We start from the raw sequence: 23,442 nt of genomic DNA, 5'->3' as shown, positions 1-23,442 counted from the left end.
ATCAATACTCTGCTTCTGTTGCCTTTGTCTTTTTGTTGCTTCCCTGGCCTCAGTCAGTCTTGCCTTGGATCAATAGAACAAAATAAACAAGACTGAGAAGTGATGAAGCCTGGCCCAAGTGTATATGGGAAAGAGTTACCAGTATTGGATTTTGCTCAGCTCAGAGAATATCAGGGGAAGGTGGGAGGGTGAGAGCAGGCAGAAGGCTTGAGAACTGCATTTCTGGCTTCCAGCGTTCCCAGGACAGGTTTGGTAATCAGCCTGGCAAGTCAGCAGCAACTCCCAAACTTCTTGTGCTACCAAGGCAATGTTTTCCAGGCAGTCGTGGGGGCCAGCCCGTCGGTGATTGCCCCGTAGCTCATCCTGGCACTTGTCCTGATTGGAATTAATCCTGGGACATGGAGTTGTAGTATATAGTGGTGGGAGTATATTGTGGTGGGAAGGAACCTCGGGAGGCTGCCCACTCTGTGCCCTTGCCTGAAGGCAGTTCAGCTCTGCTTAGATAATTTCAGGCCACGTGTATGCAGATCTGCATGCAGCATCCAGGTGATGTCTCAGCAGTGCTTTGTAAAATCTCTCTATTTCTAATACTTCAGGACTGTGCAAGCATTTTCACATCTGCATTCCAGTGATCTCCAGGGCTGTTTCTAATACAGCAGTGTCTCCTCTTAAAGCCTTTCTAAAAGGCTAATTGATGCTGTCCTATCTTACATCAGAAATCTTTGGTGCTAGTTCTCAAGCTGCTGACTTATCACTTTGTACTTTTTCTTTTAATAGTATTTCTGTTATTTCCATTTTTAAAATCACCTAGTTGTACCTGCAGTCTTTCTGTGCAGTGAGGATAACTCCTTGCTTTGTGTCTGAGGCTAATTTCATCACCATGTTCTTAATTTTTGTTCCAAGGTCACTTAGGAAAATGTTAAAGAACAGTAGACTCAAGGACAGACCTTGAGGAATTCCACTAATAGCCTCCCTCCAGCACAAGCCTCTGTTGTTCCTTGCGTAGCCATTATCTTACAGTTCTCCTGCTAATTGGTGTCTTTTCTTCCCTCTCTTGTAATTCTGCATGAGGCACTCGATCAGATAGTTCACTGAAGTCCAGATGGATGAGATTCGCTGCATTTCTCCTGTCTAGAAAATCAGTTATCAAAGAAAAATACCAAATTGGTCTTCATTTTAGCTTATTCAATTAGTTCAGTTCAGTGACTAGTTCATTAAGAAGTGAGAAACTGAGCATGAGCTGAGAAAGCAGGAAAACTTGCCTTTTTTCTTCTAAATTATGAATAAAATCATCTCTGAGAGGATGAGCTCTTCCAGTTATAATGTGCTGAAAAACCAAGGTCTGGGAAGCAATGGGTTCAGTTCACCCAAATAAGTTACTTTACTTGCTTAACAAAACTGTTTTAAATGTAAAGTGTGTTTTGGTAATCTCATTCTTTCCCTATATCTCAATATATCTAATGGTATTTATAGGTTGAATAAAGCCAAGTTCCAGGTGCTGTTTTCTTGCATTTTGATTGAAGCTCAATATGCATGTGAATGCACCTTGACACAGATCACAAAGTCTCATCTAGGAGATGTGTCAGTCAGGCCTTCTAATAGATAAAATGGAAATAACAAGGATATAATTGTTGAAAGAAAAGTATAAAAATGCAATCTGCCTCCCTGCCCGGCGTTAGGTGGATGTTTGCTGTTGGTACATTTTAATTTTTACCTGTGACAGTCAGCCCTTCCTTATGAACACAAAAATTGTAGATGCAAAATGAGGATCAAATCAATGACTTAAAATCAGCCTGCTGATGTAAAGCATGATTAATATTGGAATTAACAAGGCAAGACCTTTCCATGAGGCAACAAACCTCACTGCCCCGTTGAGGAGAGGTCCCCCCAACCTGGATGGCTGCTTGGCACCCACTCCTTCTGGGTGTGACTGTTTCCCATTCACATCCATGTTTGTGGATGTTTCCCAAAATACCCTGATTGTCCTCATCAGCCCACCTGAGGGGCAGGGTACCCTGAAGGCAGGTGTGTGCAATAGGTTGGTTTGGCAGGGGCAGGCTGCAAGGAGAAGACAAGCCCCGTGGGTGTCAGTCTTATCTCTGATACAGATTTACTGTCATTTTACAGGGAACTTGTGCCTCTTCCTTGCCTCCTCAGAGGAGCCAACTGTTGATGGCCTCACGTCAACTTCCTTGCTGGAGTTTGCCATGATGTCCCACCTGGAGGCCATGAATTCCCACGAGCAAACCAGCCCGGAGGCTGCGGAGCCTGATCTTGCCCCCAGCTCTCTGCATGCTGCCCCAGGATCAGGCTTTGCCAGCGAGGAGAATGAAGAGTCCAAGATCTTGCAGCCCCCGCAGTACTTCTGGGAAGATGGGGGAGAGCTCAATGACTCCAGCCTGGACTTGGGACCAGCAACAGGTAGGTTATTTTAACCCCATTCTCCCACCTTGCTCTGCAGGTAGGTGGAAGAATGCAGGGATCTCTTTTCTTGCTTTGACACAGCTCTTGAGCCTGAGATTAAACGTCAGCTCTATTTTCTCACCTCAGTGCTTGATGTCCCCAGTGAACCCTGAGCAAGCACAGGCTTTAGAAACCAACTTGCAGCTGAGCCTTATTCCTGAGCTGCTATGTGCTGGGAAGTGTTGCCTTCACCTAGTTTCCCGTGATCTTGTGCCCTTCTTTCTCTCTTTCCTTCCTCCTTTTATGCTCTCCTCTCTTCCTTCTTTGTTTCTGTCAAATATGGATAACGTAAAGGTCTTCAGACCCCACTCAGAGTTCAAGGCCATCTCAGGGTCTGAGTCAGAACTGGTTTCACTGGGCCAATTCTGAATTTCTTATCCCGTGACTTCAGTGGGGATTTGGCCTGAAAAAAGACAGCAGGTAGCTGCCCTGTTGCCTACCCTGTTCTGCCTGCTTGCCTGGGGGAGCCATGGCCAAAATCAGTTGAATTAGCATTTGAGCTTGCTTTGCCTTTATGGTGTATTTTTTGAGACCACTGAGTCCCCTCAGTCTCCCCTCCCCCTGAGCCCTTGGTTGGCTTTGAGATGTTCTCAGGGAGAGGCATGGGAGGAAGGAGGAGGAGCATTTGCAGGGTTTCCAGTAGCTTAGGAGATTATTTCACATGCTTCTCCAAAGTGCTATGTGGGACATGTATTAAGTGTTACTTAGGGGCCAGGCTTCAGCTTTATCCCTCTTCCCTTACCTGGCATCACTGCCTTCCTCTCAGCAGAGCTGAGTGAAGTGTGCAATTAGAAAGCACAAATCTTGTTTTATCATCATTCCTATTTTGGTGACCTTAAAAAAAGACTTGTGCTCCCACAGGGCTGGAGGCAACCGTGGTGCTCTGGCTCAAGCTGACTACAGGGGCACGGCACATACTCTGCAGGTCAAGGGCCATCCCAGCTTAGATCACCAGAGCTCTTTGCTCACTGACATTGCTGCTGAACTCATCTGGCCGAGCTCTTGCTGCCCTGCGGCTTTCACTGCCCCTGGGGCACTTCCATGAGGAAGCTGCACAGATGCTGCCTCCACAGCCATGCCCAGGGTGGATGGTGCCAGTTCCCACCAGCGCATCCTCGGGCCACGCTCTGGCTTTGCTGCTCCCAGGCCCTGGCAGGGTGCTCAGCAGTGCTTTTCTGGGTGTGCCAGCAGACACCTGCATGTACTCACAGCTCGGGACGTGACTTGGAGAACAGCCCGTGCTTGTGCATTGAGAGGGAGAGGGCACTGGGTACCCAACCCAGCCTTGCCTCTTGCACGTGCCTTGCCTGCTCTGTATGCAGAACACGCTCCTCTCTCCTTCCGTTCTTGCCTGCAGTGCTTTCCTGCACGAGCAGATGTGCTCTTTCAGCTGTCCTTTACGTGTACCCTGCCCTATCCACTGCCCAGATAACCACTCAAATTCTCCCAAGCACTATTTTTTCCCCCTGGCCGTTGCTGTGTCCAGAGCTCCTGTCTCAGTGGTATTTCAGAACCTTGGTTAATAGAACATTTTGAATTATTCAAGAGCTGGGAGCGCATTTCTACTTAAAATTTAATTAGAAACCTGCTGTGTGTCATTTTACAATAAAGGATATTGTAATAGCATCTCTAAATTGGACAGCCTTCTCCTGTCATGCAAAGCCTGTGCATGAGAGAGACACACAACCTTACATGCTGCATGTGTGACAGATGCCATGTGATACCTTGTGGAACTGTGTGATGGCATCTGTTAGGTTATTTTCAACATACAAATCCATTAAAGACTTTCAAACAGCTGCTGTTTAAGGAAAGAAAAAAAAAAAAGGCTATGGTATAAATTTTCCTTACGTGGGATTTTTCTCCAGTGACAGCCAAGTGTTGTCCTGCATAGCTGGTAGCTCTGTCCCAGGCACATATTTAAGACCCTGTATCAATCAAGGCACAAAACAGATTGTTATGCTACTGGAGAAAGAAAATTCTTTGATACTAAAGGAGACCTATGCTGGCTTCTTTCTGTTTTTGGTGTAAAGTTATTTGTCCTGGAATTGGTGGGCTTGTGGCAGATAGGCCAAATCTCTTGGGATTTCAAAGCTGTATTAATAATGTGTCTATTTTTTTTTTTTCACTATGTCCTTCTGAAGTCTGTGTGTGGAGACTCCTTTGCCTTTGTGTGACTTTGAGGCTGCAAGAGATAAAAAGCAGTAACAATCTGCAGCTGCTGCTCTTTTTTTTTTTTTTTTTTTTTTTTGTTTGTTTGAAGTGCACTCGAGCATCCTTTAAAAATATTTCTGGATAACATGTGTCATCTAGGACCACCTGTTAGTCCATTATAAAGGGAGAGCAAACTCCCACTGGCAGAGCACTGCTCAGCCTGGGGCTCTGATTCTGAATAACGTGCTTTTGCTGACCTGTGCTACAGAACAGTAAATCTATATTGAGATCAGTGACTGCCAGCCTGTGGAAGAACCCTGAGATTGGTCTCATTCTTTCTGAGTGTACAGAGAAGTGCATGGTTGTGTGTGTGCTAACCCAGGCACGGCTGCTGCCCAGTGGAGCTGCATCTGGAGGAGATGGATTAGAACTGGTGGGGAGGTGGATGCCCCATCCTTGTGGAAAAAAGCAGCTTGTGACTCATACTTCAGCCTAAAGGCAAGGCAGTGGAGCTGTGAACCAGTTACTTCCCATTGCTTTCAAGCTTCCATAGAACCTAGAAGCTTCTCAGACTATAGCTTGGGTTTGGCAGCTTTGCTTCACCTTTGGTATCAAATTGTCCTAAGCCACAAATCAGCTGTGAAGATAGAGTGGACCTGCAGGGACTTGCATCTGGCCCTTCTTGGCCTTTTTTCCCACCTTCCCAATCGTATATTGGCTAGAGGCTTCCAATCCCCCATCTTTTGTACTGTCACACTGGATTTTCTAGGCAACAGATGCAGGATCTCTTCTAGCCTTAGGGGTGGAAGATGGGAGTCATTAGGGCTGCAGGTCTCTTGGAGTCTCCAATTTTTAGTGAGAGAGTTGTATGGTGGATCCATCCTGGAGTGCTCCCTGGTTTGCACCTCTTGGTGTTCTCCTTTGGCTCAGTCAGAATGCAGTGCCCCACGTGTTGCCCTTCAAGTGAAGGCTGTAGGTTGAGGTGTCCTAATCAGCATTTGTTGGGAAGTACAGGCTCTCAAAAACTGATGCAAGAGTTGTGAATATCTGGTGAAAGAAGGCACTAAGTCCCTCTCCACCCTTGCCCAACAGCTGAGACTCCAAGGGTTGGAGCACATCATCACATCTTCCAGTGTGATGTTGGGCTAGCATTAAGTTTGCTTTGTTACAGCCAGAATCTGCTTTTTTAGCTCTAAGGTTGTGCCTTTGAAGACCAAAGCACAACTGTGCTGGGAGCTATCAAATCCAGTCTCATAGCTTGGTGATTCACTGGGATGGCAGGCAGTGCATTTTTTTTTGGGGGGGGGGGGGGGAGAGTAGAGAGGGGGAAGTAGAGTTGTAATCTCTTAATTATTCATAGTAATTAGCAGAAGGAATTCTCAGGAGAACTAGGGATAGTAGGGCAGACAAGTTAGAAGGACTGTATTTAAAGAAAAATAAGTTTTCTAACCAGCTAATGGGATAAATTATCTTCTGTCTTCAACTCGTCTCTCACAGTGAGATTCACTTCCCTCCGTGATGAATTACTTGCTTCTGGTTAGAGAGATCTCAGTCTCTCACAGCCTTACTGAAATGTGCTGCCTCTTCATCCAGACTGACAGTAAATCTGCAGTTCTAATACCATCTTCAACCCAAGCATTAATGAAATGAAGCACCTGGTAAAGGCTGTATACATAAGGAGCTTAATGCTGAGCAGCCCCTGCCTGAGCTCAGCTCCTGGGATGCCTCTTGTTTATGCCCTGGTTTGGTGTACACTGACCCGTTAGGTGATGTGTCCTGGGACAAGCCTTCTCAACCAAGACATAGCTGGCAAAGACTGACCTGGAAAAAAGAGGGTTTCTCTGTGTGTAGTGTTATTCTGGTGCAGCTGACTGCCTCCATGTTTGGGTGAGGGTGGCTCATTCTAGACTTACTGCAGCTTGTAGAGTGAGCAGGAAAAAGACGTGGGGCTCTTTGGGAACAGCTGTAGCACTTGGTGCCCAATCTTTACCTGAAGCAAATTCCAGGCATGATGAGACCTAACTATTTTGCTACCTTGAGTCTCTCTTTTAATTAGGATCTTTTTTATGTATGGACCTCTCTTGGAATTGCAGACAGTAACTTCATCTAGTTCTTCTAGAAGATAAGGATATCAGCCCAAACTGGCTCAGCTTCAGCACCAGTAATTGCATTTTGCCTCCTTGAAATCCCCCTGCAGTTTCAATCAGATGGAGTATGCCTTTTTGCAGTAAGCTTTGCTGCTCTATACTGCAAAGTGGCAAACAGCAGGCAGATACCACCTGAGGCCTGGCTGCATGTTTAGCAGTGAGCAGAATGCACCTTGCAGTTTGTGGGGTTGGCAGGTGCTGTAGTGTGAATGGTGCTGGGGTGTTGTGGTGGGAGCGCAGGAACATTCTTGTCATTATTACAGTGCCTTCTAGTTATCAGGGATTCAATCACTAGTTAACATGATCTTCCAGTTTAATCCCATAAAGACCTTATGGTCAGGTTTTGTGTACTAAAAACAATGAGGCTCAGCCTTTTGCTGAGCTGTCACAGTTGCTTTAAACAGCCCATAGTGGCAGATGCCGGGTAGAGAGCCTTGTAGGGCAGTAACTGAGACCAACTCTTCTGAATGAAGGAGACACAGAGTTGTAATGAATTAAATGCCTGGCTGGGGAACTGTGCTTTGGCACAGTGCCAAGTGTTGGTCCCTCTGGTGTCAGGGAAGTTTTGGGATTGATTGCAGAGGAAGCAGGACACAGCCTAAATGGAAGGTCTTGCAGAGGTTTGGAGCTCACATTCATCTCTTGCAGGGCAAATGATCTCCCTGGGCAAAGGACATGAATCTGTGTGATCCTGACCTAGGTCTGCTGGGAGATGCAGCAGGAGTGGCAGAAAGGATGTAGGAGATGGGTTCTTTAGGAAATAGTGCCTGAGGGTATTTGTAAGAGAGCTTGGAAAAAAAGCTGGAGGGGGTTGGAGGAGGCAAAGGCAGCTGGATGCTGCAGTGTAATATCACTATTGATGGAAAGCATCCAGGGGTGTAGCTGAGGATGTGGTGGCAAGGAGGTGGGGGGGAGGTGTGGAATTTCATATTGAGGAACCAGACTCCCAAGGGGTTGGAGTGACTGAGAACCCCTGGGAGACAACATGATGTGGCTGTCTGCTACACTCATCGGGTCTGTTAGACTGTTTGTCCAGAGATGCTGAGACAGTTTTCTGGCATTTCTCCTGAGGTGTCCCCCTCTGCCCTCTCAGACTGGCTCCATTATGGATTGGCTGCTCTTGTCTGTGGCTGGAAGGGGCACATGGCACGTGCCACCTCTGCATGTGGCCTCAAGTCCCTCTTATGCCCCAGCCTACTGCTGATCTTGGGGAGAGACTTCTAGAACAGATCTGGCAGGGAAGGAGCTGATGGTGTGTGCAGTTACTGACTCCTCCCTTCTCAGGTACCCTTAACTTCTTTAAATTAGCTGAGCTGATAAATGAGCCTGACAAATCTGGCATTGCAGCTTCCTCTATAATACCTCTCTCCTTTAAGAGAAGACCCTGCCTTACTAAGACCCTGCCTCACTTCTGCAGCAGGAACACAGCTCACCTGAGTCTGTTCAGCCTCTCTGTTCCAGGGTTGCTGTTTCTCTCCACAAAAGCTGGTGGGGATGGCAGTGGGTGGCACTGGCATAGGGAGGTGAGAAGATCTGTGAGTGACCTTTCATGTGCCCGGGGTGTGTGAGGCTGCTATAGAGTCTTCTGAAAGAAGACAACCAGGTGGGCTGCTGGGTTGAAGGGTCTAGAAGAGCACTTGCTGAAGAGGAACTGCCTCTGAGGGGGCATCACCAGGTAGGCTGTTGGGTAGCAGTAATCTTTTAACCCTCAGTTTCTTTGGGTAGAGCCTCAGTCAGGATGGGTGCTCCCCATTGAAACACAGCAGCAAAGCAGACGTTGCCTCTGCCTGCAGTGGTCAGTAGATCTAAGTGGCCTGTTTGCTGCCAGAGCTGGGTGACAATCACCACATGATGACCCCAGAGATCAGCAGCTGGGTCATGCTTATCTTTGGGCAGCACCTGGAGGGAGCTGCTGACAGCATGAAGGGAATGAGCTGTGAGTCAGGGAAGTCACTTGCCAACTGAACAGGAGCATCTTTGCACCTCGTGCTCAGGGTGGAGGGAGCAGCATAGTTCCCTGCTCAGGAGGGGTGGGGAGGAGCAGCACGGGCAGACCTGGTTGCAGGGGAATATTGGAGACAATAGATGTGTTTACTGCCATGGCCCTCCCTGCCAGGGAGCTCACACCCACTCCAGCAGCAGTGAGTGATGGATTGGAGTCAGGGATGTGTGGAGATTCCTTGTGCAGATCTCCTCTGTAAGGCATCCAGACAGCTGCTTTCCACTGTGCTTGGTGAAGCATCTGCTTTGGCAGGCAGGGGGCCTTGGGGGACTTCAGACAGTCACTTTATTAGTAACAGTAACCATAGACAGGGCAGGGTTCTCATTCCTGGCTGTGGAAAGATCCTCTTCCTCCCCTTTCCTAGTTAGGATATGTACTGAACTCTTCTTGGGGAGGAAGACAGCTAATTGGGATGCAGCCTTTGGGAACAGCTCCTTGGGTGCAGGCAATTTCCCAAGAAAGATGAAGGTTGATCTATGCCTGCTGGATTCACGCTTGCTACTCTGAACTTAACATGTCTGATCTTACACATACCCCCCTATCCTGGGATCATAGGTCCTTGCTGGATTTCCAGAAACCTGCTTTGACCTTACATTTGTGAGGTGCATCTTTCTCCTTCAGCATCTACATTTGTCTAGCAACATTACATGCATTCATGGTCAGAGCCACGGAGCAACTGGGGACTGAAGTTGGAGGGAAAGGAGTTAGATTTGGCTCTTGCTTCTGGCTTTGGTTTCCCTGCAGCAAAACTGTTCTTTAATGGTACAGAGAATACCTGATGCAGATGTTCTGGGGATAACTTTTCTGCTGTGAAGTGCTGTACAAACTGAAGTTCTGTATTGGGCGTTTGCTGGGATGGGACAAGGAGCTGGGAAAGTGTAGGAGGTTGCACTGCACGTGTCAGATTGAATTGTTCTTTTTGGTAGCAAGCTACCTGCCCATAGAGAGTTTCTGCCATTTGACTCCATCTGCAGGGAGACTCAGAGCTTTCTACCCTTCAGAGTTCACAGTTCCTCAGAATGTGACACGAAGTCTTTTGGATCTCTTTTTAGATTACAGCTTTCCTGCTGCGTCTCAGAAGTCCCGGCTGAAAGGGAATGGGACACAGGCGAAGGACAACTGGGAAACAGCCACTGTCCAGACACCAGCAGAGTTTGTTGAGCCTGACTTGCACACGTCTTTCTCCAGCACACTGGAGGAAGAGGAGGGACTGCTCCCTATAGAACACTCAAGAGGAGGAGTGGAGAGCCTCCAGACCTCTGAGCCAGAGGTTGCGTCTTCCGAACCCGTGGGACAAGAGGACTACTTCTCTCTTCTGTTTTCCACAGCTTCTGCCAGGCCAGGTGTTGTGACTGAGGCAGCCACAGGAGGGCAAGAAGAAGACTCAGTTCCTCCAGGCTTAGACCTTGGGAGCAGCATGGGACCAGGTCTTCTGCCTGTGTCCTCTATTTTTTCTACTACTAGTGCTGTGAAGTCTCCCAGTATTTCAGAAGAGCCCTTTGAAGCGACAGCTGGGAACACGTGGGCTGTTGGGGGAGCAGATTCAGAGTTCACTATGACCACCACCAGAACAGAGCTTTCGGAGACCACAATGGAAGCTGGTGGGGAAGAGCATTCAGCCAGAGAGGAATTCTTGGACACCACAGTGGGGTGGGAGATGCTGGAGCCCACAGTGCTAACTGAAAGGGAGCAGACAGCAGAAATGCCTGTGGGGACACCCTCTCCTGGAGGCAGCTTCACAGGCAGCCAGACTCTTCCTGGCAGTGAGCACCAACCCACTTCTTCTGCATCTGAATGGGACAGACCTGAGAAGCCTGCACTGGATTCCATTTGGAATGACACTGAGTCAGCCACTGAGACTGTGGTGACAGAGAGGAGCTTGTCACCACAGGCTGGGGATGCCCGCATGGCCATGCTGCCTACAGAGATGCCCTGGGACTCAGCACAGGTAGCACTGGGAGCAGGGAGTGGGTGAGAGGTTGCAGTGGAAATAATTGGGTGTTTCTCTCTGGGGGAAGTGTTCCAGCCCTTAACCTTGCCCATGTCTCTAAGTGTGGCTGGTGGAATTTCCTTTTCATGTTCACCCAAGCCAAAACTGAATTTTGGGGGATCTTTTTCACAGCACTTCTGAAGTGTTTCCATCATCCTTGGTGAAAGCCCTGCCCTCCTTTATCTTCCCCAGCAAACTGCTGCTCAGAATCCTGTTTCTAATAAACACCTGCCCTTGGGGGCATGCACAGCAGTGAAATCTCCTTGTTTCCTCAGCCTGCTTTATTGGAAGTGTCAGGACAAAAATGGCCCCAAGGATCTCTAGAAAGGGAGTGAGAAGGAAGTGCTATTTTTACTTCTGCTGCTGCCTGCAGGGACCAGATGCAGAGCAGGTGGAGCAGCATACAGCGATCTGTGAGGATGTTGGTGTAGGGGAGCTCACGGGAGAGGAGGTGTGAGGTGAACTGCAGTTCCTGAGCCGAGCAACTGGCAGCTGGTTAAGGGAAGAATGTTGCAGGAAGTGGCTACTGAGAAAGTCTGGGGAAAGCTTGTAACTTTGCTTTCTATCCCACAGTACTCAGGACCCTAAGCAAGGGACTTTGTCTCTCTGTGCTTCCCATCCTGCATGCAAAATGCTGCCCTGTCTCACCAGTTTGTTTAAGGACCACAGGGGCTCCTGACTGGGTTTTGTGTTCAGTCCTGGTCACATACAGAATAAGGCTGCAAGCTAGAGAGTTTTCCACTGACTACCTCTGACTACTGACTTACTCATCCTGGAGTCTATCTAGAGGTGGGAGGCTGTTGCAAGCTGGCACACAACCTTCTCCCTGCCCCATGTGCTAGCATGGAAATAGTATTTCCTCTTGAGTGAAAAGATTTTAGAGGACAGTTACTTCCTTTAAGAAGCACTTCCCAAGGGTATGGCACAGCTCCTTGCTCCTGTCCCTTGTGTACCCTGTGCTTCCAGCAGGAGATCTGCATTTGCTACCCAAACCCATCTGTCTGTGTCTTGTCTTTCCAGGTGATCTGCAAAGACTGGAGCAACCTGGCAGGGAAAAACTACATCATCCTGAATATGTCGGATAACATTGACTGTGTAAGTCAGCCCAAAGAGATTTGATGGCATGGGGGGAAGAGTGTTTAGAGATGTGAGAGCTGGCACAGCTCTTGCTGTTTGCTTTCACTACAAAACCTTTTAAAAGCACGAAATCTCAAAATCCCTAAAGAGGCTGTGGAGAGAGCAGGCGTAGGACAGGAATATTCCTATCATCCAAATGAGGAAAGAGTGAGTGGAGAAGATTTTGCTTATAGTCTAGCACATCAGTCCCATATTGGATTTTGACTAACTTCTGGCTGCTAGTCTGTGCCAGTCAGTACCTGGATTGTGGAGCTTTTAACATTGCACCTCTTACTGGTTGGAAATGTGTCAGAATTGAGGTGTGACTCTCGCCCCCTCTCTGCCTTTTCCTTCCTCTCCTTCCAGGATGTAGCAACTGATGGCCCAGAGGAATAGGGACTTCCCATTTGTAGTGTGAATGGTTCAGTGTCAAGCAGCTCACACTAAATCTTCCTTAAGTGCCTCTTCTCCCCACCCTGTTATCTTGTGTGTTATCTGGGTCTGTTAACCAGCCACGCTCTGCTAATCCAGTGCCTACCCATCCATCCCCATAAAGCTGCAGTTAATTCATGAGGCCAGAGCCCCTTGTGGATCCCTGCTAAAAGGGCTCGTTCACCTCTGCTGGGCCTTTTATCAGGCACTTTAAAACCCGTTTTGAAAGGCCTGGGGTCAAGGTGCCTTTCATAATTCTAAGAAATTATTATGAGCCTGACAGCCTGAGACCAAAATGTTTCATCAGGGAACTGTGTCCTGGCCTCATGTGTCAGCACTCTCACTTGCTGTGACTCCTGCAATCAGCAGAGCCAGATGGTTTTCTTACTGCAGATTGGTTCTGTGGCCTATTCCACTACTGGTGAGTTGTTGAGGGGAAGAGGTTGTGTGGAGTGACCTTAAGGTGAACTTTTTGGGGATGGGGAAAATCAGGGGGATTCCTGTACACAGTAAAGCATGCTGACTGGTTTAAAGGTAGCTGAAAAGTCAGTCTCTTTTCCTTCTGACCTGAGGCACACCAGTTTGCCTTTTGGATGGTTTTAAATATCTCTGCTACAGCTCACAATTGCAACTCAGAAAATCAGTCCTGACAGAACAGTCTGGCTGCTCTGTTTCCTCCATGTTTTAGTCTTCATTGCTCTTTAGTCTATCTCTATGGAGTTTAAATGATGGTTAATTTTGTATTGTGTAGTAGCTTCCTTCCTGTTGTCATTTGCACATGGGTTGTTCAAACCACTGGAAAGGCAAGAACTGAAAAGCAGATGTGCAGATGTCTCTTGACCAAATAATGTGTCTACTGTTGAATCCTCCATTATGCCTTGCTGAAAGAAGACAGTGCCCTGGGATAGGCAGGGCTGAACTGTTTTTCTACTTGATTTCATGTTTCAGAACATATTTCCCAGAGAATGATTTGCATAGTCCTCCCCCTTATTCAAAGGGACACTTGTCAACATACATATTTAATATGAACATTGCTTCATTCTCTGCTTTTCATTACCACTTTGCATGGCTGAAGCTGAAATCAAGCTCTTTGCCAGTGCTGATGCAGTTTGTTTCCTACCCGTGTTAATTTGCTCAGTTTGGGCAGCTCGCCTGCCCTCTTGCCTGTCCCTTTTGTCTTCTGATTTCTGTATCTGAGCCTCACGGTGTTTGGATTTTCAGGGGCTTTGAGGGAGAATCTGCATTGCAAGTGCAGTAGTTTAAATCAGTGCAAATGGGGATTTCTCACATATTTCCTATGCTCTTATGCTCTGTCCTGGTGTGGTACCAAGTCCCACTAAAAAGTCAAGGGGCATGGAGGATGCTTAGTCCCTTGCAGAGGGTTGTACCTTGAGCTTTAATGTTCTTCATAGCACTGGGCTTTTACTTGCTGCTGGGATAATGTCTGTATTGCTGGGTTAAGCTGGCAGCCTATTTATCTTCCTAATGGGCTTTGGGCAAGGCAGTCACTTCAGTCTCTCTCTGGGCACATCTCCCACTAAATATACCTGGGAATTTTGCCCAAGTGAGGACTGCAGGATCTGACCTGACAGGGGTACTTGCCTACACATCATGAGGTGAACTCTATCTCTGCTCCTGTGCATTCAGGCTCCTTCTCAGCTCCCTTTTCCCCACCACAGAGAACTTATCAGTACTCTGCAAACCTCTGCTTTCCCTGTCAATAGAAACATCTTACCTCTGTCTTCCTCCTGCTCTTGGGCTCAGCTGCTCCCCCTTCATCTGTATCCCAAAACAGAGCAGCAGGCTGGCAGTGGGGTGGTGAGCCAGAGCCGAGCAGCACAGTGCTGCATCCCGGGGCTGCTCCTCATGCCTCCCTGTGCCAGCACTCATAACCTGATGAGACAGGGCACTGGCAGGCCCTTCTGATTCAGGCTACAGTCATTGGTGTCTCTTCCAATTAGGCTGGTTTTGACACAGGCCTGTGCCTGCCCTGAGCGCTTTGAATTGCCATGGCAACAAGAGCTCTCCATTTTATTAATCATCTATGTGGCCTTCACGTTGGCATGGAAACCAGAGATAAGAATAGAAACACAGCACTGAGAAAGCAGCAAAGGAGCCCGCTGAGGGATGGCTGGAGCATGTCAGGCTGAGCAGCACTGGCTGACCCAGCGCTGGCTGCGGGGAAGAGCCTGGCTGCTTCCATCCTGCCTGACACGATAATGTCCCTTCAGGATCCCTGTGTGCTGGGGGAGCTGGGCTTGACACAGTGTGGGGAGCATGGCAGCTGCAGGAGCTGAGGAGCAGGGTTGGTGTGTTGGGAGATGTATGGGAGTCCAGCCTGGGGCACTGGGGATGTTGCACCAGGTTCATCATTGCTGGCTTTTGGGCATGCCTGGTTCAGGGGACTCGGCTGTGCCAGCCCCGCAGTTCTGTATCTGCTCTCTTCTCACCATGTGCTCACCAAGGTCCCTTTCCTGTGGCAGGAGGAGTTTCGGCTGGAGAGGGGTCCACAGCTGTTGGCACTGGTGGAGGATGCCTTCTCCAGACAGGCAGATGGACTGCAGGACCGCTGGGTGATCTCTCTGAGCAAACCCAGTGAGAATGACAAGCACTTGCTCATGACACTGGCAGGGGAACAGGGTAAGTGCTGGCAGAAGGGAGCCTTCCCGTGGTATATTTAAGGGTCTCTCAAATGGAGTTGCTCAGCCCTGCTGGAAGGAGCTTTTGCTCTCCAGTCTGTTTCAATCCCACCAGTTCCCACTGTTAACTGGGCTTGAAGGCTGGAGGGGAACTGAGGACAGAAGACCTTTTTTCTTCACATCTGCGTTCTTACTTCTCTCACTGCTTGCAGGAAGCTCAGTCTTCTGCACTCTGCCTCCTGCTTTGCTCCCTCCATGAATTGCTTTCACTCAAACATCCGTCAGCTTTATCCCAGTGTTTGTGTGCTCTCCCCCATGAGCAGGTCACGCTGGTGGCAGGACATGACAGCCTGCTTTTAATTCACTTTGTAACACTTATGTCTTGTCCAAACTGGGCCAGTCTTGGCAATGCTTCCCCTGCGTTCCCAAAGAAGCAGAAACTGACGGTGAAAGGTGGGCTGGAACACTTTAACCATCATCTCCTGGCAGAGGGGAGGGGTTTGCTTTTCCTGTACTGCTTCTGATGCCTGCTTAGTGACAGAGGCCTCTAATGTTGACATTATGGCCTGTATGGAAAAAAACCAAAACAAAACCAACAAACCAGCATTATTCTAACAAGCCCCACAGTGACAGGAAAAAAGAGCTAACATTTAAGTGATATTTGCTTCATTGGTGCCTTAAATAATTGCATCTCTCCCAAGCCCTTGGGTTAGAGCACGTGCCAATGAAAAGGCTTTGGTGAGCATTTGGTCTTTTAAACTAAAACTTTCATGCCACCATGAGAGGGCATGTTTGCCTTCCTGGTGAAGAAAACATGTTTGAACTCTAGTGGCACAGCCAGGCTGGGACATATCCCTGAGTTTAGATACCTCAGGAACCAAAGTGTTTTCTGCTCAGGCTTTTGTTCAGTTCCTCTTTTTACTTCAGTGAAAGTGAAGAGAGAAATAGGCTTCAGCCTCTAAATCCTCCCTGACTGGAGAGCATCCTGGGAGCTGCAAAATATGTGTTTCCCTGCCTCTATTCTGTTGGGGATTTCAGAGTGATGAGCACATCTATCTGAGCTAATCTGAACTGAGCACAGTGCTGATCTCTCCCTCTCCATCTTTACAGGTGTCATCCCTACAAAAGATGTTCTGATGGCACTGGGGGATGTTAAGATGAGCTTAGCTGAGGTAAGAGCCTATCTGCCTGCATCCGTTTGTTAAGACTGGCTGTACAAATAAAATAAGCAACTTGAAAACTGGGAGCATATCTCAGTCTTACCGAGTGCTGAACCCACAGAAGGCAAACAAATGAGTCAGACACTTGGCAAACTCCCTTCTCCCCTCTCTGGTAGTTGCCAGCCCATCAAATGTCTGCTCCCATTAAGGGAGTAACTGTGGGTTATTCACTCCCCACTTTTCTGGCTTGATTGTGAAGCTGCTTTTTTCACATTTATTTTGTTGGGGTACTTGGTCTCATCCCTTCTACACTATTGCCTGCAGCAGTGTGGGTGCTGCAGAGCCCCAGATTTGGCCCTGAGCACCCTGCATGTTTTACATACATTGGCTGCTCTGAGGAACTCAGGCTTTGCTGAAAGATGCCTGTACTAGATGGGATGCATTCACACACCTTCTTCCTGCAGTCCCAGTGTCTGCATTTCACTCTTTTAGACCACTGCCTACACAAGGGCAGACAGAGAACCAGAGGTGGTGGATGTCAGACTCCACTGCCTCCTGGCCCTCACAGGTTCCCCTCTAACTGTGGTCAGCTTGGAAGAGGACAGAGATGAGGACAACTTAGTCCCATAATCTCTGACTTTGCCCCTTAAGCCTACAGGATATGTAGGCACTGAGGGCCTGTTTCCACTTGGGTTTTTTACACTACTGGAGTAATTCTGCTGACTTCAGCAGCAGACTTGGGCCATTGCCTTGCTGTCTGTCTGTTCTCAGGTGTTCCCCTGACCTAACAAAGTGGTGCAGTTAGACAAAGCAAATTAAGTGCTCAGTGCTATATTGATTGGCTTATGCCAGAGAAAGTGTGAAAAGCCAAGTCTCTAGAAATTGTGTGACTGAAGTATCAGTGGCAAGAACTGGCTGTCCAGAAAGGATTGGTGTTGATGTAAGGTTTGACTTCTTTGTGCAGCTGTGCCCCTACACTGATGTGTGTCCTACAACAGCAGCCTTGTTACCTGCCTCCAGCTCTATCAATAATGAAACTCTGCTCACTGCACTGACCTGTGCTAGCACGAGCCTAGAAGGAGGATGGGGAGGATATTCTCTTACACCTCTTATACTCTTAACCATAGTTAGTGTTGAATTGGTATGTAATCATATCTTGAAATCTGCCAGGTCACTGGGACTGACGTTGGTCTTTGCTGACTACCACAGGGGAACCATTTCTAGGGAGCTTTGGGAATCAGCAGGCAGCTGTCCTCCTTGGAAAGACCACTATACCAGAGCTTTAAAGTAAGCTTGTGGTTTCATTCTCTGACATGCAGCCACCAAAGCCTCAGCACAAATCAATGATCCATAGTTTGTTTTGGGTACTCTTAGTCTTGGGCAGTTTCTCCCATGAAAACCTCATTATTTTGCACATAGGTGAGATCTTTGTGCAGGTGACTGAGGTAAGATTGTACCTACTGTCATTTGCTGGTGTGCCAGATGTCATGGAAGATGTTGTTAAATTTAGTTATGTGCCTTCTGGTCATATAAGACAGTGTATGTCCTGACCCCCCAACCCTGGCTTTTAGTTCCTCTGCCCACAGAGATGGTTCTGTCCTTGGACCCTGGAAAGTCTGAACAGGATCCCCACTGACAGTAGGCCAGAGGATTTAGGGTACCCCTTTCTTCCTTCCAGATTGGCATCCAGAATTACTCAACCACGACAAGCTGCCAGTCACACCCCAACCAGACACGCAGTGATTATGGGAAGCTCTTTGTGGTACTGGTGATCATTGGCTCCATCTGTGCCATCATCATTGTACTGGGGCTCATATACAACTGCTGGCAGAGACGCCTGCCCAAGATGAAGAACATGGTGAGTGAGCACTGGACAGGGGAAGGTGGCTGGACTCTTACCCCTCGGAGACTGGAAAGCTAACAGGGAGATTTGTTTTCCCATGTCCACTTAACTGGACATAGCTGGATACACTGGAGCAGCAAGGGAGCCTGTTCAGGTGTAACAAAGGTGCAAACCTTTCTCTTGCTGTGCTCAGGACAGTTCATTTCCACAGGGAGGGTTGGGGTAGGAGTAAATTTACCTTTTCCCCCTGATCCTGCAGTGTCCTTGGTGACCCTCATAGCCTGGTCTGACTGCTCTTCTCTGCGGTGGTGAGAACTCTCTTACTTTGTCCCCATTTGTGTTCCTCTCATCCTTTGTAGTCCCACGGTGAGGAGCTGCGCTTTGTTGAGAATGGCTGCCATGACAACCCCACCTTGGATGTGGCCAGTGACAGCCAGTCAGAAATGCAGGAGAAGAAGCCAAGTGTGAATGGTGGCAACACCATCAATGGCCCTGACAGCTGGGATGTCCTGATCAGTAAGCAGGCAAGCGAGGACGTGGATGTGTTTGAGGAAGACACACATCTTTAGAAAGAGGAGGGAAGCAATCACCCCCTTAAATACATTTGTCTTTCTCCTGTCTTGACTGATGGACCATGGGACCAGGTGGCTTCTCAGGAACTTCTTAAAGGTTTGGGACAGGACAAGTCTTTGGGCAAGTTTTTCCAGCAGAAGTCCTGAGCATGTATCTGAGGCTTGGAGCCAGGAGGATCACTGAACAGAGGGAAATGGGGAGGGGTGGGCGTGTAGGTCTCTGTGTGTGTGTTCCTATCAGTAGCACCAATGCTTTCATCACCTTTAAATGCACTTACTGTAGCTCTCTGGTAGTGGCTGGGCTTGAAAAGCAAGGTGGTGAGTCTGCCACCAAGAGTCCAGATTTGGGGGGAGTAACTTCACTTTGGGAGTGCAGCTGGAGCTATGGCAGCCAGATCCTGACCTTGAGATCATGTTCAGTCCTTGCAGGTGCAGTAAACCTGTGTATTCTGCATGGAGGGGAGCCAATACTCAGTCAATGTGCTGGGCAGAATTTGCATTCCATGTGTGAAAAGGTTTTTTTAGTTGTGGGGGGGGTTTTTGGTTTTTTGGGGTTGGTTTTGTTTTGGGGTTTTTTTTGGGGTTTTTTTTTTTTTTTTGGTGCTTTTTAGCAGCATTCAGCTGGGCTGATGTTTACATCTGGGAAAAACATCCTGCTGTCATCTAATTTCTCCCCCTGCACCACAAACAGCCCCACTTTCTTTTTCAGTTCCACATCTCCAAGCTGAGTTTGCAGGTTTTGAGCGCTTTGCCCTTGCTTGACGGATTGCAGCAGATTTGGTGCTAGGGTGCAGCATCTTAGTGGGAAATCCACTTTAGTTTGGATAGCTGCTCAATAAGGAAATTTACCTGCCTTTTTCATGCACCAGCAGCAAAGTATCCCTTGTCTGAATCTCAGTTTCTGACTGGCAGGCCTTCTCCAGTGCTGTTCCATTTTTCAGGATAGTTTGGCATCAGTTGGTCTTTTCTTAGATCAATGTAAAGACTTTGTGAGACATTATAAATAGGAAGAGAAGTAAAAACTCAGATAATTTTCTGGACCTTCAGTTTCCTTTTCAGCATCCTGCCCTGTAGGGGGAGGTGATTAATGTCCCATAGGTGTAAATTGTGTAATATCTTTAAAATCACTGCATTTAAGCAAGCTAAAAGCCAGTTCAGAAGAGATGAGAATCAGATTTAAGAGGTCCCCAGTGAACGTGTCTCAGGCATGCCTCAGGCAACTTTGAGGCTCCAGCTCCCTGAAGATGTGTGATAAAAGGCACGTGAATGTGCATAATTGTTCTCTGAGCCCTGCCTAAACCCAGACTCAGAACTACTGTCAAGCCTGAAATACCAGAACATTTGTTTCTTCTGTCATCGGGGGACTGAGGGACTGCTTTGGTCAGAGGCAGCAGTGTTCCTGTCTATTGCAGTAAGCAAGCATGCAGCTCACTGTAAGCTGCATCTTCACATCTGGTCTGTAAGGGAACCTTTGTACAGAAAGACTCCAGGTGCATGGCGTGATGCTGAGCCTGTACATCTATCCCTGTATGTATAGATATTTTTAGCACGTACATCCCTGATGTGAGTGCCTGAAGTCAAGGGTACAAGAGTCTGTTGTTTCATTTTTGCATAGTGCTTTGCACACAAACTGAATCACAGATCACCTCAGTGTAGGACTGCATGGGTAACACTCTGTTAGGGATTCAAGAAGGGTGGTAGCCTTAGGCTTCCAATCCAGATTCCAGTTTTCAGTGTTTTCATCCTGCCTCCACACCTTTCCTTGTGTTACGAAGGAGAATGGTGACCATCAGCTTCATTTGGACCTTGTTGGTAGGGTTGCAGAGATGCTCAGACAAGTTCCCTCTCCTGTCCCAGCAGTTCATAAAATGGGGAACAGTCCATGTCTGTGGACAGCCACCTGTGGCCCTTCTCTGACCACCCCTCACTGATGGCTCCTGCTGAGTTGGATGGGTCTGTGCAGTTAAACCACACGAGTTCAGTGGCTCTGTTCACGGCACTTTGGGACTCACAGGATTAAACACAAGTTGTTGTTATGATATGGTGAGTACATTAAAGCATGGAGTTAAAATTTGAGTTTGTATAGCACTTAGCATAACAGGGCCTGGCATGGCTGTGGCCTTTAGGCAGTTTTCACCGTATAAGTGTTTCTTAGTCCAATAAACATGTTTTTAATGCCCAGTGGTTATTAAAAAGGTAACCCCACCAATCCAGTGTGAATCGATTCACCCAGCAAACACTTCACTGTTGCACTTCATTGCTAGGAGCTGCTTCCCTGCCCTGCTTTTCCTTCACTAATTCAGAGAAACAACAAGGTTCTGATGAAGCAGTGCTTCTGGCTGGGCTCAGCACCTGCTGATCTAGTGTGAAGTTTTCAAACTTTAGGAAATCCAAGGGGGCTGTGCAGACTTTTTAATCTAGCAAATTCTCCTGATTTGCTCTGCTTATGGTCTGAAGGTTTTCCAGAGCCTATAGAGCTCCCTTCTGCATCTGGAGCATCCAGGCAACACTGAGAGTGGTTAAGGGTGGCCATCATGAGGCTGAGGACAATTTTCTGCTGTTTCTGACAAGGTGTACCTGACTGTATGATCTCAGTTTAGTTTCAGAAATCTACTGGTTAATAGCATTTCACTTTAGTCTGGTGGTACTTTTTATACCTTTACCATTTGCTTTTTCTCTGTATAACTTTTTTGCACTAGGCTGATCTTGTTAAGTCGATTGCACTGTTATCCCTCTCCTGCCAGCCTTGCAGAGATGGATCATCTCTGGGGACCTGCTGGCTGGGGAGCACTGTAGAGAGATTGTTGAGAGCCCACTTACTCTGTTGGTCGGTGCCTGGGTTTCCAGCTCTGTACAGGAAGGATTTAAAGAGGAAGAGAAACTTTGTCTTAGCATTTGTAACAGGAAGCTTTTCTATCACCTTAATGTAGTTAAAGTTCTTTTTAACAAAACTGTCAAAGCTGGACTTCTCGGAGCAGTGTGCCAGGCAACACAGCAGATGCAGGACTCAAAGTGATTCCTGAAAAACTGTTTTCCACCTATTCGGACTTCACTGTGGTCTCATCTGCCAAACGTTTGGTTGCGCTGACACCTGGTGGCTGTTGGGACTTGGAGACGAGAAAAATTTAAAAAAAGGACATTTTTTTTTTCCCCCCCTCTGAGCTCTGGGTATCTGTTTCCTGTGACCTGGACAGTCACCTGCTTCATTCATAGGGGGCTGCTGGACTCGCTGGTGAGCAGAGGGGCTCACACAGACAGTTGCTGTGAGGCATCCCCCAACTGCAAAGCTTTGAGATGGGACTTTCCCTGGAGTTACCAGTCCAGAGGCCCTGGGCAGCTACACAGGATCTTAGCTCTATCTCCTCCTTTCTTCTCCACTTGCCCCCTTTCCTCCCAGGGAGCTTGGCCAGAAAGCAAAGGCTCTGGGGTAAAACAGAGGTGGTTCTTCAGAGAGAGCATCATGTGCTGGTGTGAGATCTGCACCCCAGGGAACGCCTGTGGTGGCATCAACTGGCATGGAGAAGATGGGAGTGGCTCTCCAACTCTGTGGGGTGGTGACCAGATGTGGTCTGTGATGGCCAAGCTGCAGATGACTCCCAAATGTTGCCCAGATGTCTAGAACAGCATCTGTAATACAGAGTCCAACATGTGACAGAACTTTGCATCCTGCCAGCAGCTTCATGGTACGTGGGGTGTAGAGAAACAATGAGAAGTGACCTGGTAACTGTGCTCTGGAGTATCTAATTCAAGTTCAGAATGCAGTTCAAGATACTACCCTCAAGGATCCCTCTGGGTAAAGGATGCAGTGTGAAACAGAGGTACTTTATCACATGGATTATTACAGTATTACTTTGGAGCTTTGTAGCAGGATCCCACTGCAGCCACTGCCATCGGCAGCTCATCTCTTCCCATCCATCTTTGCAGCTATGCAGAAGCACATCCTGTTCCTCACAGAACGTTTGGGGCAGCTTGAAAAGAGACCATGAACACCTTCGTCTGTGATGGCTCACAAAAGCCTGATGGGCTTGTCTCAGCTGACAGCCAGGCTCCCAGCTGTTCTTCTCAACACTCTTGTTCCTGCTGGACCTAAACTGCGAGCCCTGGCCACTGCTGTGTTGCTGCCAGAGAACACTTAGAAACACTTGTGTCTGGCCCTGGGAGCAACAGGGTTGTGGTTTTGTTTTCTTTGCAATAAAATGCACCTCCTGGGTGTCTGAACACTGACCAGAGCAGAGTCCTTTGCTTGGTTGTTCCTCTCTGCTGCATCTGTTAATGTGGTGTGGGCCTCACCTCTGCCAAGATGGGGGGGGGGTCAGCCTCACCACCACCCCCCCCTCCCCTACCCCCACAGAATCACAATTTTGGTTGGGAAAATGCTTTAAGACCATCAAGTCCAACCATTAACCCAGCACTCCCAAATACACCACTAACCCATGTCCCTTAGCACCACCTCTACATGTCTTTTAAATCCCTCTAGGGAGGTGACTCCACTGGCAGCCTGGGATGGTCCCTGGCAGTGCTTTTGGTAAAGAAAGTTTTCATACTACCCAATCTAAACCTCCACTGACACAGCTTGAGGCCATTTCCTCTTGTTCTATCACTTATTCCTTGGAAGAAGAGACCAACACCCCCCTCTCTCCCCCCTCCTCTCAGGCAGCTGTGGGGAGTGTGCAGGCGTCCCCTCAGCCTCCTTTTCTCCGGACAGAACATCCCCAGTTCCCTCAGCACCTTCTTGTAAGACTTGTTCTCCAAACCCTTCCTCAGCTTCCGCACCCTTCTCTGGACACTCTCCAGCACCTCAAGGTCCTTCTTGTCCTGAGGGGCCCAAAACTGAACACAGCGCTGGAGCTGCGGCCTCACCACAGCCCCGCAGCCGCACCGCCTGCTTGGGCCTCGGGACTCCTGGCCCGGTGGGTACAGCCATTCC

At 48.2% G+C, this 23,442-nt stretch overlaps 1 protein-coding gene and 1 long non-coding RNA gene across 2 annotated transcripts in view; one reads left to right on the top strand and one right to left on the bottom strand.

Moving 5' to 3' along the window:
• PODXL2 (podocalyxin like 2) overlaps window positions 1–22,739 on the top strand; it is a 30,587-nt gene extending 7,848 nt beyond the window's left edge. Inside the window, exons 2-8 of the mRNA XM_071755978.1 lie at window positions 2,128–2,421; window positions 9,816–10,711; window positions 11,774–11,848; window positions 14,785–14,941; window positions 16,051–16,112; window positions 17,779–17,958; window positions 18,303–22,739. Of these exons, the coding sequence (XP_071612079.1) occupies window positions 2,128–2,421; window positions 9,816–10,711; window positions 11,774–11,848; window positions 14,785–14,941; window positions 16,051–16,112; window positions 17,779–17,958; window positions 18,303–18,512 (1,874 nt within the window). The 3' untranslated portion in view covers window positions 18,513–22,739. The remainder of the gene's footprint in view (window positions 1–2,127; window positions 2,422–9,815; window positions 10,712–11,773; window positions 11,849–14,784; window positions 14,942–16,050; window positions 16,113–17,778; window positions 17,959–18,302) is intronic.
• On the bottom strand, window positions 426–18,328 carry LOC139801567 (uncharacterized). The gene is made up of 4 exons (XR_011728239.1): window positions 18,182–18,328; window positions 14,037–15,506; window positions 4,312–4,388; window positions 426–1,131 (listed from the first exon to the last, which is right to left on the bottom strand). It is a non-coding gene; the product is annotated as an uncharacterized lncRNA (long non-coding RNA).
• Window positions 22,740–23,442: the final 703 nt, after the last annotated feature.

This window comes from Heliangelus exortis, chromosome 12 (genome assembly GCF_036169615.1).
Source record: "Heliangelus exortis chromosome 12, bHelExo1.hap1, whole genome shotgun sequence".
NCBI classification, from domain to species: Eukaryota; Metazoa; Chordata; class Aves; order Apodiformes; family Trochilidae; genus Heliangelus; species Heliangelus exortis.
The sequence above is the reverse complement of the archived record's forward strand: the minus strand, read 5'-3'. Positions and strand labels throughout refer to the sequence as shown.